Raw genomic sequence first — 16,936 nt, 5'->3', positions numbered from 1 at the left:
GGAATTACTGGTGGCGTCCATTAACAAAGGCGCAACTGATTGGCCCACATACGTTGATTCGTGGTTGTGCAATGTGCATATGCATGCATGTCTGTATTTGTACGTGAGAGGGAGTGTGTCTGCAAGCTTTGGCAGCTTGCCATCAGTCCCCTTGGTTGCCATTGTTTAGTTTGTATCTGCACCACTTGTTTGTAATTTATTGCATCCATATATTTACATGTATTGTCAATTGCTCAGGATAAAATTCTACCTTATTTTAGTTGAATTTTTTTGCTTATACATTGTTGTCTTGTATATGTTGTGGATATGTATGCATGTTGGGCATGCTAGTGAGTGGTTTATATATGGTTTTTGTTTGAACAAAATCATCTGAGAATGCTATAAGATTTGGTTATGTTTACTTTATATATATGCTTCTGTTCTCGTGATAAAATGGTTTCTAAATTTTTGTGTCTCGTTTAGAAATTTGTGTTTATTAGATGCAATCTAATTCAACTAGTGCAATATGATCATTTTACTTGTCTACAATTAATGCATCAAATTGCTTCTTCTCTCGATTGGGTCACTAATGGTTCATGATTCTATCCGGTGCAAGCCAACCAAAAAAATTCCTCTTTGGCCTCGTGTAAATTTCTCTTCACCTCTTTTTATATCTTAATCTTGAAAAGAAATCCTTACTGCTTTAGAGTGAGTAAAACAGGGAGAAAAATAAATGCTCTCTTGTGAAGGGGCCATGTGGCGTCCTAAATTAGGACACTTAAAAGCAAAGTCTTCACGAAAGAACACAAGATAAATCTGTATCAAATTAATTTAGATGTGCCCTAACTCTACGGAGTGTGAATTTTCCACTTTTTAGGAGTTGAATTGGTCGGTGGATGCAACGCAATATATTAAGCATCAGTTACCCTACTAATTTTATCCAAAGTCAGACAGCTTCATTGGAAACCATCATTTGACAATGTGGTGCTACAGTAACAATTTGTTAATGATGGATTAATTAGGTTTAATAGATTCATCTAACGAATTAGCTTGGGGTTCTGCAATTAGTTTTATAATTAGCTCATGTTTAGTCTTCCTAATTATCATCTGAACATCCGACGTGATAATGCTAAAGTTTAGCACCTAGTATCCAAACATCCCCTAAGAATAGTAGCGAAAGCAACATTTTTTTGTATTCCGTACCCAAAGCATTGAGTACGGAATAGTGGTCACAGCAACAGATGACCTTTTTTCTATCCAGACAGTGCACTTAGGACAGGGATTTTTGTGAATGTTTGTACACTCATGGCAATCTGACTGGTTTATAAACATTACTTAACAAACACACCACGTTCACAGGTCAAATACATTTGACGCTAACAGAACACTAGTGGCAGAGGCAGCCGATGTTTCCTTCAAGTTTACACGCAACTTCCATATCGCTTGCACACACTTTTTACCCGTATCCCACTGAAACTTTTCACACACAAGAGATCCAGCACACCTATAGCCAGCGCATAGATGCAGTCTGTGCAGAGACATTTCTTACCCAGCAGTGTGCACGCGTCTCAACTCAGCCATCAAGGAAGGGTAGCGACGTGCGAGGCCTTGCAGTTTTCCAGGATCGCCTTGGACTTGGTGTACAGCGAAGTGAGCTGCCCTTCCCGCTGCGAGAAGGCACGGCTGATCACCCGGATGTCCTGCTTCAGCTCCTCCATCTTCTGCCTCTCCACGCCCAGCTCCCCGGCCAACTCCTGCTTCTCGGTGGCGAGGCGCTCGGCATCCTGCCTAGACTTGGAGAGCTCCCTCTCAAGCAAAGCACACTTAGCCTTTGAGTCCTCCAACTCAGCCTGCTTCTCGGCGACAAGACGGTCAGCCTCGCGCTTGGACTCGGAGAGCTCCTGCTGCAGGGACGAGTTCTTGTCCCTCAGCAGGTCGCACTCCTTCTCGAGGGCCTCACATCTCGCATTTGATTCCTCCAGCTGTTGCGGGTCAGAGATACAGTCCTTTTCTAACTTCTGGCACCTTGCGTCAGTAGGCTCCTCCAATGGCGCAGCCTGAGAGCAGAGCACAAGAAATGGTAGAGAAATATATAGGAAGTCATTTCTCAGTTCCAGCATATTTGAACCGAAATAGAAGGGCGAATAAGTAAACACGCCCAGAAAAACATTGTTGCTTATGTTGACTGTTGCATAGTGAGCCAGCCTATGTGCACATATGAAAATGAAATTGATGATGAAAATCCAATTTGACGTTTAAGTATGCAGAGCGCAAGTGTGCAATGGCAAAAGATGTACCTATTAAGCTTGCGACATAGATTGAACACGAGAGACATAGGTTGACACATAGATAAATGTAGCTGAATTCAACAGCAAATTCAGTAATGCAAAAAAAATATGAGTAGATAGTCTCCTTGGCACGACTATAGGGGTCAAGAAATTACTAAGTTCCACGCTTTCCATTCAATTCATGTACTCACATGACACAAAGATAAGTTTAATCAACCAAAATGCAAACCTCTGGAATATCACAAAACTGAAAGCATGGTCCCCGGCTTCACACTTGGCAAATATACCTCCAGCTAATGGTTCCCCAATCATCAGTATTGAGCATGTATATCTTACATAGATAATATCATTTTGCCAGTTTATTAGCAAGAACAAAAAAAACATTATGTGTCCGAAATTAGCATGTATGCTCTGCATTATTACGTTTTGGAATAGCACCACTTGATGGTGCTAATTTGCACCTTCCATCAAGTGAAATTAATGAATAATGATAAGCAGTAGCGATTGGACAAAGTTTTTTCAACTAGTTTAAGTTTGTGTACCCTTGTATGGTCTGTTTTTTAATGTGTAACTGTATCAGTAGGTTCATGGGAGATATGGATGTTAAACCCCCACCTCCCAAGTTCTTTCCCTACTCTCCTCGAATTTGGGTGCTACTGAATACAAATTTATCTAGTTCCCCCTTGCTAGTCTAAATTTTTGTAATAATTTATGTCCTAATCACTTTCTGAGATGAAGTCCACAAAAAAACTGGGAAGCAGCAATATCAGGGAAAAATCATAGGATAAGGCTGGTGGAGTAACATACTGATGTTGCATCTCGTCGCAAGGATGTCTCACGTTTCAGACCAGGAGTCATCTCAAGCATGTCAAGATCAGTAACACAACCTTTGTTCAGGCGCGTCCATAGATCTTCATCTGCAGTATTATCCACATTTTCAGGAATCGGGCTGAACTCAACATCATTTGAATAGCGTGAGCGACATGCAACAAAGCCATCTGGCATATACTTAGAATCTGGAGTTTTCAGTGCATCCAGCTGCAACAGGCAAAACAAATAGTCCCATTAATATCTGGAACTTGCTTATTATAAGTTAGCTGGAAAGCAAGAGGATGAATGTGGCGATGGAGATGGACATTCAATAAATATGCTGTGCGGAGAGCTTTAAGCTTTCAATAATAGCATGAACATGTGAAATGAGATACTACAAGATTGAAATTATTTGTTACCAAGTTTCTTTTCCATCAAATATACCTGGATCGAGTCAGTAAACTGGTCTGCTAATATGCTGGTATTATCCAGACCCTCTAGCTGCTTCTGTTGCTCAGTCAAATGGTGCTCTAGGGTCATCCGTAACTTCCTTTCCTCTTCAAGTTCCATTGCTAAACGATCGCGCTCAAGCTCAGACTACATGACAAGAATACAGATAACTTTTACTAATTTTAGATGAGTTAAACAAGAAGTTGTGTGCTGCACCACAAAATAAATGAGAAACACACCTTGTGCATATCATTGCGTAGTTTTAGTACAACCTGCTCCAACCCTTCAGAATGCGAACCCTGAAATTCATGAAAAGCGCATCAAGACAAGTAACAATATCATACCTACTCTTATGGAGTGATACCAAACTAAGAGCAACTACCTGCAGCTTTTTACGAAGTTCTTCTATTTCCCGTTTTTGCCTCTTCAGCAGAGCAGCATCTGTTAGAATCTGTCATACAGGCAACCATATTAGGTTCTGTTACTTCTTAAAAACCATGATAACAAATTAAAATTGAATAATTATATTTATTTCAATAAGATATAGGCAGGATCAATGTTTGGATTAGCTCCAAAGCATTTACATGAATACATTCCAACAATCTGTACTGACATTTTTCACATTGAATAAAATACATTAGAGCGGTGGATATAGACAACTCGCAACAAAAGTTCATTTACTTGGATGTTTGGATATAAGACAACTCAAGAATTTTATTTAGAAGCTTTAACACATACCTCATTTACTTGGGCACAATTGCTGACACATTTTGCTCTACTTGCAAATTTAAGAGTTCCTCTAGTTTCCTCAATGTGCATCTGCAGGTTAAATGGTAATTTGTTTAGAATATGCAACAACAAAGAAAATAATACTTAGTACAGGAAGGTTAGTGCTCAAAGTATGTAACAATTATAAACATATATACAAACCTCTTCAGGTGCAGCAGTGCAGATGATAGACGTTTTTGCATTGCCTCCAAGTGCAGGTTGGAGAATACGAGTCAATTTACTATCACGATAGGGAATGTGCCCTCTGCATCAAAAGAATTTTCAACTAAGTTCCATATAGTTATCGATCTTACAAAGTTTCATATGATCATAACATTCTGTCCATAGTGTAAAGGCAATATAATTAATCCTTTTCTTGCATAAGGTAGTCAATTGTTTAACACTGTCCATAGGAGATAACTCTAAGAACATCAAGGCAATAATGGGGTCACTGAAGGAATATTCTTTAAAGCAGTTTGATTGCAGTAGAGCAGTGAACAGTGCACAGTACCAAAAAGGCAAAGGGTATTTCTTTACCAAGGTAAAGATATCATCTACTTGGATAACCTTCTTGGATAATGAAATTGCAAAACTATCCAATGGTGGAAAAGAAATTGCCAACTTCTACTTGGATAATGAATTTATGACTTAGATTATACACCAACTAATGAACTGATTCATCCTAACACTTGGAGCCATAAGGTAAACTCAGGATCAACCATTATACGGCAGCAATAGAATCATCGAAACTGAGATATAATCAAGTACATGACTCTTTGATTGATTTGCACTTTAATTCAATACTCCCTCCGTCCCACAAAGACTGTTCGTTTAGCCTTCAAAACTTGTCCCACAAAGAGTGTCCATATAACTTTCAGACAATCCAACAAAGACCCTCATAATACCTTCTGGCCCAGTTAACAAATCGATCATTTACTCCCACCATCGATGCCCGAGCCAGACTCGCTAAATAAGGAAGGCTAATAGGTCCAACAATTACTAGAAGCATGCATGCATAATTAATTCTACTCGGTAATCCATCCGATTAAGAGTTATTATGGGTACTTTGGACTTTTAGCATTGCTACTATCTTGTGTAAAATTTTCTAAACGAACAGTCTTTGCAGGACGGAGGGAGTACAGCCTAACAAAAGGTGGTAAATTCAGGAAACGCATGAGGAAGACAATCACGCAATCCTCATCAGACACACCTTTGCTTTCCGTTCTCACTTAACTTATTGATGACATTCCCAAGCATCAACAAGCTCTTGTTAATATAACCTGCCTCATTCAAACGGACCCCTTCAGTTCCTGTCTTGTTGTTTCTTTCTGACCCAGCTAAGTCCACCAAATTCTAATAGTAAACAACAGGGTTAATCATAAATTCTCCACAAAATTACTTTTAATACATACATGATTCATAGGTATAGAGAAGGCAGCACACACACCAAGACAGAGACGCGAATAGGATCCCCAGAGTCTATCTGGTTCTTAGCACTGCTTTCAATGACCTGAGACCAATAGAAAAAATAAAGTTCTAAATTATGTCACTTTCATTAAGGTACACAAAATGGTCTTGAAACATCTTCAATTCTAGAATTAGTTGGGGATTCAAAATACTATACCATTCTGAAAATAGTGTGGGACCGACTGCTCCGAACATTCATGTTCGTCTCTCCAAAATGCCTGTTCGCTGCCAAAAAAAATGAAAACGAGTCACCAACAGTTAAATATGTTTCCAAATTGGTGAAAATAAAGCATATGGACAAAATGTACCTTCTCCAAGCTGGAGGAGCTCAAATACTTGTTCTGAACTGTTCACAATCTCCTCCCGCAAACCAGCTACATACACTCCACGCTATAGACAAACAACAAATGTTCATTGTTACAAAAACCTGTCTGAAAATTTGAGGATAAACCTAAAAGACTCATTGCATTTACCTCCAGGTTCTCTTTGATCGCCAGCTTCTGGCCCTCAAGTGTCAGGAGATCGTTAATCTCCTCGTTGTAGATCTCCATGTAGGACACCCTGACGAGAAACTCGCGATCATCGGTCTGCCCATGAGACCCAAAAACAACCAATTAATCCCCCGCAACAATAGCAACCACAGCAACCAATCTAACAAGCGCATCGTCTTGTTCCGGGAGAAGTTAATCGAGCTATCAACTCACCTGACGCACGGTGTCGAAGACGTCGCGGACGGCGCGCGGGATGATGCCGGGGTCGGCGTCGGAGCCGTTCATGGTGAACGTCTTGCCGCTGCTGGTCTGCCCGTAGGCGAAGGCGGTAGCGTTGAACCCGTCGACGACGGCGCCGATGAGGTCCCGGACGACCGTGCCGTAGACCCGCTCGTTGGTCGCCGTTCTGTCGAACACGTGGTCTGCGGAGGCAACCGACAAATCAGCCCAAGGAAGGAGCCACGAGCGCGCGGGGTTAGGGGCAGGGAGCGTAAGGGAGGGAGAGGAAGGTCGGAGGAGGAGGAGGCGGCGGGATCCGTACCGAAGACGAAGGGTGCGCCGGGAACGGGGCCGGCGGAGCGATGGACGAGGGTGACGCGGTTGTCGTCGATGCGCCACTCGCGGTCGCCGCCCCCGCCGGCGCCGGCGGGGGAGGGGTCGGCGGCGGCCGGGTTGGGCGGGCGGAAGCGGACGGCGACGGAAATCTTCTCCATGGGATGCGGCGGCGGCGGCCGCGGTAACGCGACGAGCGCAGCGGCGGTTGGTCGGCTCTGGCTGGTCCGCGGTGATTTGGGAGGAGGATTTGAATTTTTCGGTGTGAGCGGGGAGCGGGGCGGTGAGGGCCAAGGGAAAAGGAGGAGGAGCGTGCGTCGTCGGCGCGTGGTGTGACTGGTGAGGCTTGTGAGGTGGGCTGGGCTCATTGGGCTTACTAAATTACTGGGCCGATTTGGGAGCGTGTCGCGTCTTCTTCCGTGTGGGCTAACCAGACGTTTTCTTCTGTTCGTGAGATGGTTGCATACGCAGAAAGTGAATGTAAATCTTGAGTGACTTCCGTTTCAAAATAAAATAGAGTAACTTAACATGTTGGATGACAAAACAAAGGTGTGATTTGTCGTTATTATTTGATAATAACACAACAAAAGGGGAACTATCACATATAAAAACAATAAAAACGGGAAAGCATTTCCGATCTAGCATGAAGATCCGCAGTGACATTTTTTATATTTTTATGACTGTTATTAAGATTATATGTCAGAATAATATTTGGAAAAGAACCTAAGATCTGGTGATAAAGATTCTTTTCATCACTCAAGTCCTTCATTAAAAGGAAATCATCAAAGACAAAAATGTTGTGTCCTTCATTAGAAGGCAATCATCAATGACGAAATGCTAAGAATGTGCCCTTCATAGAAGGCAATTGTCAACGAACAAATGCTGAGATATGTTTCACAACTTTTCATTACAAGATACACCGAGTTTAGAGCAACAGCCAATCAGGGGCCGGATCAGGAAGAGGGGGGCTCAGGGGCTCAAGCCCCCCTCCCTTGAAAATTTCCACCATGCATGGATTTGAAGGAGGGGTGAAGCAATTGTATGTAGCGAGAAAAAATATGAAAAAAAAAGATAAGAGGGTCCTGGGAAGCCCGTCCTCGTCTCCCGCATCGCCGCCCTGGCCAAAAAAGTCTGACTGCAGTTTTGCAAGAATAGGGTGTCTAAGTTACAGAAATTTGAAAATGGATGCAAGTGACTGGACTGAGAGATGCATATATCTTAGATTGAAAAGTTTGCAAGCTTCCCTTGAGAATTCTTGGCAATAGGTGGATACGATTAGTTTCTCTAGGCTGTCCGGATGACATACTGAATCTGTTAGGTTATTCAGATCTTCGCAGATCATTGGATCACATTCCGTTACGTTGAGGTAGCGCAAATGCTTCAGGTATCGGATAGCAGAGATGCAGCCTCTATCATTAATTGAATGTAGTATAAGAGCCCTTAGGTATGTGAACCTGTGTATATAATATGGAAGTTAGAATTCCAATATTTCAACACAAAGGTTCGTGAATAATTCACTTTCTGCATGTGGGAAACTTGATTTTGCACCATAAGAAAGCGACTACAGCCTACTGAGCAACAATCTTGTGACTGGTCAGGTTGCCCCGATGACCCAATAGGATTATCTTAGGAGAAGACTTTGAACGACCCTAAAGAAATAAGTGCTGAACTTCATCGGATACAACATCATTACCTTCATCATAACTCAGCAGCGACCTTTTCCGGTATTTTACATCACTTAAGTTGGATACAACCATGAGCAATCCAAAAGTGAATCATTTCATCCTTCATAAACTCCTAGCCTTTTGGATATCAAGAGCAGAGCAAGAAGCAAGAGCAGAGCAAGGCTTTAAGGTTATTTCAGTCATCAGATTCTGTCTATTAACATCTTTAAATAAATTAGTTTGAATTTTTTTTATTAACATAAATTAGCATAAGATGTTTAATGACAATTTTCTCTTGAGCATCTCCAATCGCTACGCCGGTGTTGTTGAAAATCTAGTTCTGTGCACTCCAAACAACACACAAATTAAGGGGGTGTTTGGATCCCCGGGCTAAATTTTAGCTCCTGTCACATCGAATGTTTCGACACTAATTAGGAGTATTAAACATAGGCTAATTACAAAACTAATTTCACAATCCCTAGGCTAAATCGCGAGACGAATCTATTAAGCCTAATTAGTCCATGATTTGACAATATGGTGCTACAGTAAACATTAGCTAATGATGGATTAATTAGGTTTAATAGATTCATCTCGCGATTTAACCTAGGGGTTCTGCAATTAGTTTTGTAATTAGCTCATGTTTAGTCCTCCTAATTAGGATCCGAATATCTGACGTGACACGGACTAAATTTTAGTTTTAGGATTGCGGCCGGAGGCTCCACAACAGTCAACAGGAATTTCGTGTTGTGCAACAGATTTTCCAACGCAACACTTACGTTTCAAACTTTCAATGTGATCAGATCACCGAAACATATACACTGCCCTCCCGCCAACCAGGAACCACCCCTGTGCAGCTGTGTCTCCTCCCATTGAACACGCGGCACGTGAATCCAAGGATGAAGTACACTCCGCCGCTCCGGTCGAGTAGTACAGCCATTGTTTGCAGAGGACGCCCCGTGCTGCCTGGCAGTCTGGCAGACTTCCACGGCAACAAGTAGTACAGCCTCCAGAGGATTTTCCCACGGCAACAAGTAGTGCAGCTTCCTGAGGATTTTTCTTGAGGGGATCATCGTTGCCCCGACTGAAAAAGAGGGAAATGGATGACTGAGCCAAAATGGCGCGTGTGAAGAAATGGATCGTAATTCGGACAACGTTACTTATCATATTTTAATTTAAATTTAAATATATTATCGAATATGAATGTGAAACAAATAGTTTGAATTCAGATACCTACTTAATTTAAAATATATCAAGTATAAATCTGTCTTATAGTTGCTTCAGTAGAACAACTTTATTGTACAGGTAGGGAGTAAAGTACTCCATGTGTATATAACACATTATACAAAGCTAGCTCACCAAGAATAACATATATATATATATATATCAATACCATTTCAATAGGTAATAACATATATCAATAACATTTCAATAGGTAATAACATTATGGTACTTAATAAAATATAGATTAAATATATAAAAAATAATTTCATCAATAAATAAGCTAAAGTATATAAAGTCAGTATGATTAGCCATGTTTAAATCGATCAACATTAATTTTCACGTAACATTAGTGATATTAGATTAATATAAATAGCCTTATTCGTGTAGTATTTAGTCGAAGAGATAAGTTCCATATGGTTTCACTAGATTCTTCATTTCTCACGAGTGGTATATGATATTCCACTTTTTTATTTAATTTGGATAGAGAAAAGTAACAAAAGAATAAGGATAACATTTTTAATAAGAAAAATTCCAAATTACTCCGCTCAAGTATAAGACAAAGTCTGAATAACCCCTTACACTATTTCTTAGTTCAATTTACCCCTATTCTATGTCATTTGGTTCAAATTTATCCCTTAACACAGTTTTTTTTCCCTCCATGAACATGTGGATTTTTAAGTTAAATTTTTGAGAGATGATAGCAGACATCATAACACATGTTAGAAAATTCATCATGATTTTTTATCATTATTTTGATAGGGTATGATTTTAATAATAAACCAATTCTTTGGATAAAAATTATAAAAAAATTATGATGAAAATTTTCATAATATATATTTTTTATATACATTGTGGTGTCATTACCATCCTGCAAAATTTTAAATTCAAATTCAACTTGTTTACGGAGGAAAAAAAGATAAATTATGTTAAAAGGTAAATTGAATCAAATACCATAGTTAAGGATATATATTGAACCAAATAATATTTTAGGGTTATCCAAACTTTGTACTTTGGCTATACTCGAGGTAGTAATTTGAACTTTTTTTTCCATTTTTTAATACCTATATATTGAAACTGGATACCAATACGTATAGCCGATTGCACGCAGGAAAACAGGGTTCGGGGGCGGGGCAATTGACGAGCGGAGCGATTGTGTTAAGATGCTAATCGGAGGATACAAAACGATCAACGGCAAGACGACGCGCGAGGCCGACGACGGTTCGTAGACGTCGGGTATGGGACCTTTTCCCACCTAATCATCCTTAGGCATGTTCGCTTCAGCTTATAAGCCGGCTGAAAAGCTGAAACGGCTGATTTGTTGTGAGAGAAAAATACTGTTTGGTGGCTGATAAGCCGACTGAATAAGCTGAAGCGAACAGGTTAGGCCCTATTTGGAAAGGGGGTGTTAAAATTTAACACCCCACTTTTAACACTTTTTAACACTTTCCTATCCAAACATTTGTGTTAAAAGTAGGGTGTTAAAGTTTAACACCCCATTTTTCATAAACACATGGAGGGAGTGTTAAAATTTGCTAAAGGTGTTAAAAGTGGTCCCCCTCTCCACTTTTTCCAAGGTTACCCCTTCTCTCTCCTCCCTCTCTCTCAGCCGGCCATAAATGAGGAGGCAATAGAGTCATTTCCCACTAAAGGTGTTAAAGTTTAACACATCATCCAAACACCCCAATGTATTAAACTTTAGCACTCTATTTGAGAGTGTTAAAACTTTAACACTTGTTAAATTTTAACACAGGGTATCCAAACAGGTCTTTAGTTGTAGAGATAGAGAGAAGTAACAAAAGAATAAAGATGATATTTTTAATATCTGTATCAAAACCGGATACATATACATGTATCCATAACGTTTTAGCTATCTTTTCTACATCTATATCCATCCCTACAGTACTCCTTTAGCACCTTGCGCATGCGCGTGCATTCTGCTCCCAACACGCCACGCGCACCAAACATGGGCGTGCGCTAGGCTGGACGAGCATCGCGTATTCGCGTATCGTATACAGTATACAGCCAGTCATCAATACGTACGTATACACCCGTGTGTTCCAACGCGGGCCCGCCCCACGCACCGTCACGGGCACGGTGTCCCGCGCCTCGCTCTGACCGCGCGGCGGCACCACACACCCGTCACGTGCGACCGACACTGGCTGAGGCTGACACAGTGCCCATCCCCAGGTCCCCCCAACCCCGTGCCCGCCCCGAGTATTCCTCCGCTTTCTCGGCCGCTGCTCCCGCCCCGGCCGAGCCCGCTGTTTCGGCTCGGCATCTCCCGTCAAAAGAGCAGCCACCTCGCGCCATCCCCTTTGGCTTTCGCCCCCCTTTTCCCCGCCTAGAAACGCGAGCCACCTCGGCGCTCGGCTTCCCCCGGCCCCCGCACACACTTCCGTTCCGACTGAGCTCTGCCGCACAGGCGTCTTCCGTGCCGTGTCCATCCATGGCCGCGTCGGAGCCCGCTTCCTTCTGCGGCGTCAAGGGCGGCGCCGCGGCGGGGGCGTGTGGCCCGCGGCCGCACGGCCACCTCGTGCTCCCGGCGGGGCGCGCCACCCGCGAGGCGCTGGCGTTCGCGGCGGGCGCCGTGGCGGCCGCCCTCGTGCTCCTCTGCTCCGCCTCCGTCCTCGCCCCGACGCCCGTGCCCAACGCCGTCTCCATCCCCCTCTCCCCCTCCTCCTCCACCACCTCCTCCCACTCCCCCACCCCCACCGCGGCCGCAGTCGGCAAGGGCCCGCGCACGTTCTACGACGACCCGACCCTGTCCTATTCCGTCCACACCCGCCTCACCGGCTGGGACGCGAAGCGCGCGTCGTGGCTGCGCACGCGCGGGCTCGACCCGGCCTCCCCTGCGGTGACCCGGCGCGTGGTGATGGTGACGGGGTCGCAGCCGGAGTCCTGCAGGGGCGCCGGCGGGGACCACGCGCTGCTCCGCTTCCTCAAGAACAAGCTCGACTACTGCCGGCTCCACGGGCTGGAGCTCCTCTACAACACGGCGCTGCTGGAGCCGTCGATGGTGGCGTACTGGGCCAAGATCCCCGCCGTGCGCGCCGCGATGCTGGCGCACCCGGACGCCGAGTGGGTGTGGTGGGTCGACGCCGACGCCGTCTTCACCGACATGGACTTCTCGCTGCCGCTGGAGCGGTACGGGGGCCACGACCTGGTGGTGTACGGGTGGGACGGGGAGGTGTACGAGGAGCGGTCGTGGGTGGGGCTCAACGCCGGCGTGTTCCTCATCCGGAACTGCCAGTGGTCGATGGACCTCATGGACGCGTGGGCGCGGATGGGCCCGGCGTTCCCGGAGTACGCCGCGTGGGGGAAGACGCTGCGGGAGGAGCTCGAGGGGAAGCCCAACGACGAGTCCGACGACCAGTCGGCGCTCGTGTACCTGCTGTCCAAGCACCCGGCGCGGTGGGGGAACCGGACGCTCCTCGAGACGGGGTACTACTTCCAGGGGTACTGGGCGGAGATCGTCGACCGGCTCGACGGCGTCGTCAAGCGCTACGAGGCCGTGGAGAGCGGCGGGAGGGGCGGCAGCTCGGGGCTCCGGCGGCGGCACGCGGAGCGGGAGCACCTGCGGTACGCGGCGGCGCGGGACGCGGCGGTGGGGAGGTCGGGAACCGTCCCCGGCCCCGCGGGCGGCGGGCAGAAGGGGTGGCGGCGGCCGTTCGTGACGCACTTCACGGGGTGCCAGCCCTGCGGCGGCGCGCCGGACCGCAAGTACACGCGGCGGCGGTGCGCGGAGGGGATCCGGCGCGCGCTGGCGTTCGCGGACGACCAGGTGCTCCGCGCCTACGGGTTCCGCCACGCCGCGCCGCTCAGCGACAGCGTCGTGCCGCTGCCGTTCGACTACCCCGCCGCCGCGCGGTGATGAATTGATGGCGGGTTGATTGGGCGCGGCGGCGGCGGCGGCGGAATGGGTGATTAATAGTAGTATGAAGCGATACTTTATGAATGGAAATGGAAGCGGGCGTCAGTGTGCTGTACATTTTATTTGGGTGTTAAAATCGCAGTAATCAAACACTGAGAGATTTGGGCCCCTTTTTTGGAGAGGAGATTTGGATTTGGGCCTCTTTTTAACGAACGAGTCGTAACGATTGGATTTGAAGGAATGAAACCCAAAGATAAGATCTCATCTGCAGCATCAAATCCTCCTATTGTTCATTTTTTTTAAAAAAAATTCCTCCTGTTGTTTTAGGATAGGTTTGAACTTTGAACCGTCGATTTTGAAGAGCACTGATCGAGTGAGATTCCGCACGTAGTCAAAGCTTTTCTTGTTTACTGGCACAAGAGTAGCGGGTCCTGATCGATCTGACGATCTCTAGAGCGAGAAACGAGAGAGCAGTGTCGCCGGGCTGCCGGCGTCGTCGGTGCGGCTCTGGCGTTGCGTCGGCGACGGCGTGGGCGTCCGTCCCCATCTCCCATGCCGTGAGCCTGTCGGAGCTGGAACAGCGTCGCTGCAACAGTGACTGTCTCTACTGAAGAGGAACGCCGACTGCACATCGCCCCATCCCCATCCTACCGCTAGACCCGGACCGGATCGGTGGGATCTCGATCTGAGTCGTCGGCGGCTGCCTTTGGCTTTGCCTTGGTGAGGCCACGGCGATGGGGCAGATCACGGCGGTGATCGAGGACGTGCTGTAGATTTGGCGGGGCAGTCAACGTCCGGAATTTTTTTTATTTTTTTATTTTTTATTTTAGTATTTTGCAAAAATATATGGTCAAACAAAAAAATTGCAAAAATATACTTATACCGTCGTTTGAAACGGCAGAAGGTACGCTGTAGCAAGCTACTGCCAGTTGAACCGGTTTTAAGTTCCCCTCTGGGCAGTACACTTGAAAAAAAATCATAACTAATTCATATGAATTTGGATGGAAAAATCATAACTAATTCATATGAACTTAAATGGAGATGAACTTTATAAGAAAATTGTAGATCTCGATGAGAACTACAACTCTGTAGTTCAATTCATTTGATCTCATCTTGGTGCTCAAATAATCAACACAAGTTTCAGTTCTAAAATTTCGATTATTTGAGTCTAAAGATGACACCAAATGAAAATAATTTGAACTACAAAATTCTAAATCTCATGGAGACTACAATTTTTATATAAAACTTATCTCTATCCAATTTCATATGAATTAGTTATAAATTTTTGAATGTGTGCTGCCCAATATGAGATCTAAAATTTGAATTTTAGATCTGAAACTTGTGTTGATTGTTGGAGCATCAAGATGATATCAAATGAAAAAAGTTTAAACTACAAAGTTGTATATCTTGTTGAGATCTACAATTTTCATAGAAAGTTTATCTCCATCTGAGTTCATATGAATTAGTTATGATTTTTGAAAAATGTGATTTTTTGAAAGTGTACTGTTTAGAGGAAGGAACTTCCGCCGTTTCAAACGACGGTATAGGATATAGGTATAGATTTGTAATTTTTTTTAGACTATATACTTTTCCAAAATACTAAACAACGTCCGATAACAGGCTCCATTGCCTGGAACTGGAATGGATGGCGACTGGAGTGGATCTCGACGTGTGGTTCCGCCGAAGAGGACTGGGAATCTTGGAGGGGTCGTAGGAGTAGGATAATTTTTCTTTTCTTTTTTCCCGAGAAAGGATACTTTTTTTCTTTGATAATGGAGACAATTCCTTCCACGCCATTAAAAAAAATTTCGCAATTCCATATTGAAAAATTTGTTGTGCCTCATATGCCACTAGTTCATTTTTTTTCCCTCGTAACCACTGCCGTCTAATTTGACTGAAACGGCAGCTAACAGCAGCTTGCAATGACCATTTTGCCCTTATCTTCTACCGCTTCTCTTTTCTTTTCCCATCTTCTCGTGCCTCAAGCGCACGTCACCGGAGCCAATATGGCTGACACGAGTCGCGACGACGCCTTGGCCCCGGACTCCGCATGCCTCGTTACTGAACTCGCCCAGCCCTCGTGCGACGCCGCCGCCACCGCCGCTTGGAGCTTGATGGAGCGAGCGCCGCCGCCGGTGTGAAGCCCGGATGCCGCCCATCGGCTCCAATTCGAGCTGAAATTCCCGTCGATGCCGCCGTTCTTCATCGAGGGTGAGCCCATCAGTACATCCGCAGTCGATGAATTTCCTCTACAGCGCCGCCATCACGCAAAGATCGAGCTGCTGCCATTCTTGAACTCCGGTCGTTGCCATCCCCATGCGCAGCCGTTGAGCACCCCCACGAGATCCCCTCTCCATTCTCTATCTCCCCCCTACCTCGTCGCTGGCCACGGTTCGTCGGAGCGCCGGCGATTTCGCTGTCAAGTGCCGTCGGCCATGAGAGCAAGCTCACGAGCTTTTGCAGACAACGACAACGACGAGAGGCGAGAGTGGGGTAGTTGAGAGAGAGGAGCAAGAGCAGCGTGGCGACGGCGGCGCAGAGCCGTAGGCTCAGCTGTGCAGGCCGGGGAGCTTGAGGCCTTGGCGTGCCAGGCTGCACGCGCCCTCGTTCCACCTGCGAGTAACGGAAGTGACCGGAGTGGTCTAGGAGGGTATAAAAATTTGTAGTAGTATAGCTCCTAATAGTAATAGTAGGAACTTTTGTAACGGTAGATACGGAATTGAGAACTTAAGGTTCCTTTTTCTTCCACTGATTTATTTTTAGCACCCGTCACATCAAATATTTAGATACTAATTAGGAGTGTTAAACGTAGACTATTTACAAAACCCACTACATAAGTCGAGGCTAAACGGCGAGACGAATCTATTAAGTCTAATTAGTCCATAATTTGACAATGTGTTGCTACAGTAAACATTTGTTAATGATGGATTAATTAGGCTTAATTAGGCTTAATAGATTCGTTTCGCCGTTTAGCCTCCACTTATATAATGAGTTTTGTAAATAGTCTACGTTTAATACTCCTAATTAGTATCTAAACATTCAATGTGACACGTCCTATAAATTGTCACCGGAGGAAAACACCGCCAATAGCACGAGGAACTGCTTCGACGAGCCTTGCAGGGGAGACGACAGAGGAGTGTCAGGGGTAAAAAGGTAACTCCTGCAGCACTACTGCTCGTGCAGCAAACTGTAAAACTGTGTGGGGGCAGCAGCGTGCTGCTCCCTGCAGACTTGCAGTGGACAGTGATGACGTTGACAGGGGCCTGGGGCTCGTAGCTTCCTTCGCTCTCGCCGGTTGCGATGCTTGTGCACGTGAGAGCTAACGTGCTACGGGGGTGTTTGGATCTCGGGTTAAATTTTAGCCCCTGTCACATC

The 16,936-nt window shown here is 45.2% G+C and overlaps 2 protein-coding genes across 2 annotated transcripts; one reads left to right on the top strand and one right to left on the bottom strand.

Annotated features, from left to right (window-relative positions):
- Window positions 1-1,244: 1,244 nt before the first annotated feature.
- LOC117834070 (kinesin-like protein KIN-7L) lies at window positions 1,245-7,079 on the bottom strand. Its single transcript, XM_034713689.2, has 14 exons — window positions 6,795-7,079; window positions 6,467-6,675; window positions 6,236-6,349; window positions 6,071-6,152; window positions 5,920-5,987; window positions 5,743-5,805; window positions 5,506-5,648; window positions 4,458-4,560; window positions 4,266-4,346; window positions 3,910-3,978; window positions 3,767-3,826; window positions 3,522-3,674; window positions 3,075-3,305; window positions 1,245-2,036 (listed from the first exon to the last, which is right to left on the bottom strand). Exons 1-14 carry the CDS (start codon window positions 6,964-6,966, stop codon window positions 1,560-1,562), a joined length of 2,025 nt encoding a protein of 674 aa, XP_034569580.1. The 5' UTR covers window positions 6,967-7,079; the 3' UTR covers window positions 1,245-1,559.
- Window positions 7,080-11,922: 4,843 nt separating this feature from the next.
- On the top strand, window positions 11,923-13,839 carry LOC117866516 (probable glycosyltransferase 6). Its single transcript, XM_034750735.2, has one exon. It carries the CDS (start codon window positions 12,137-12,139, stop codon window positions 13,559-13,561), a length of 1,425 nt encoding a protein of 474 aa, XP_034606626.1. The 5' UTR covers window positions 11,923-12,136; the 3' UTR covers window positions 13,562-13,839.
- Window positions 13,840-16,936: the final 3,097 nt, after the last annotated feature.

Source organism: Setaria viridis, chromosome 8, assembly GCF_005286985.2.
Source record: "Setaria viridis chromosome 8, Setaria_viridis_v4.0, whole genome shotgun sequence".
Taxonomy (NCBI): domain Eukaryota; kingdom Viridiplantae; phylum Streptophyta; class Magnoliopsida; order Poales; family Poaceae; genus Setaria; species Setaria viridis.
This window is presented reverse-complemented; position numbering and strand designations above follow the sequence as displayed.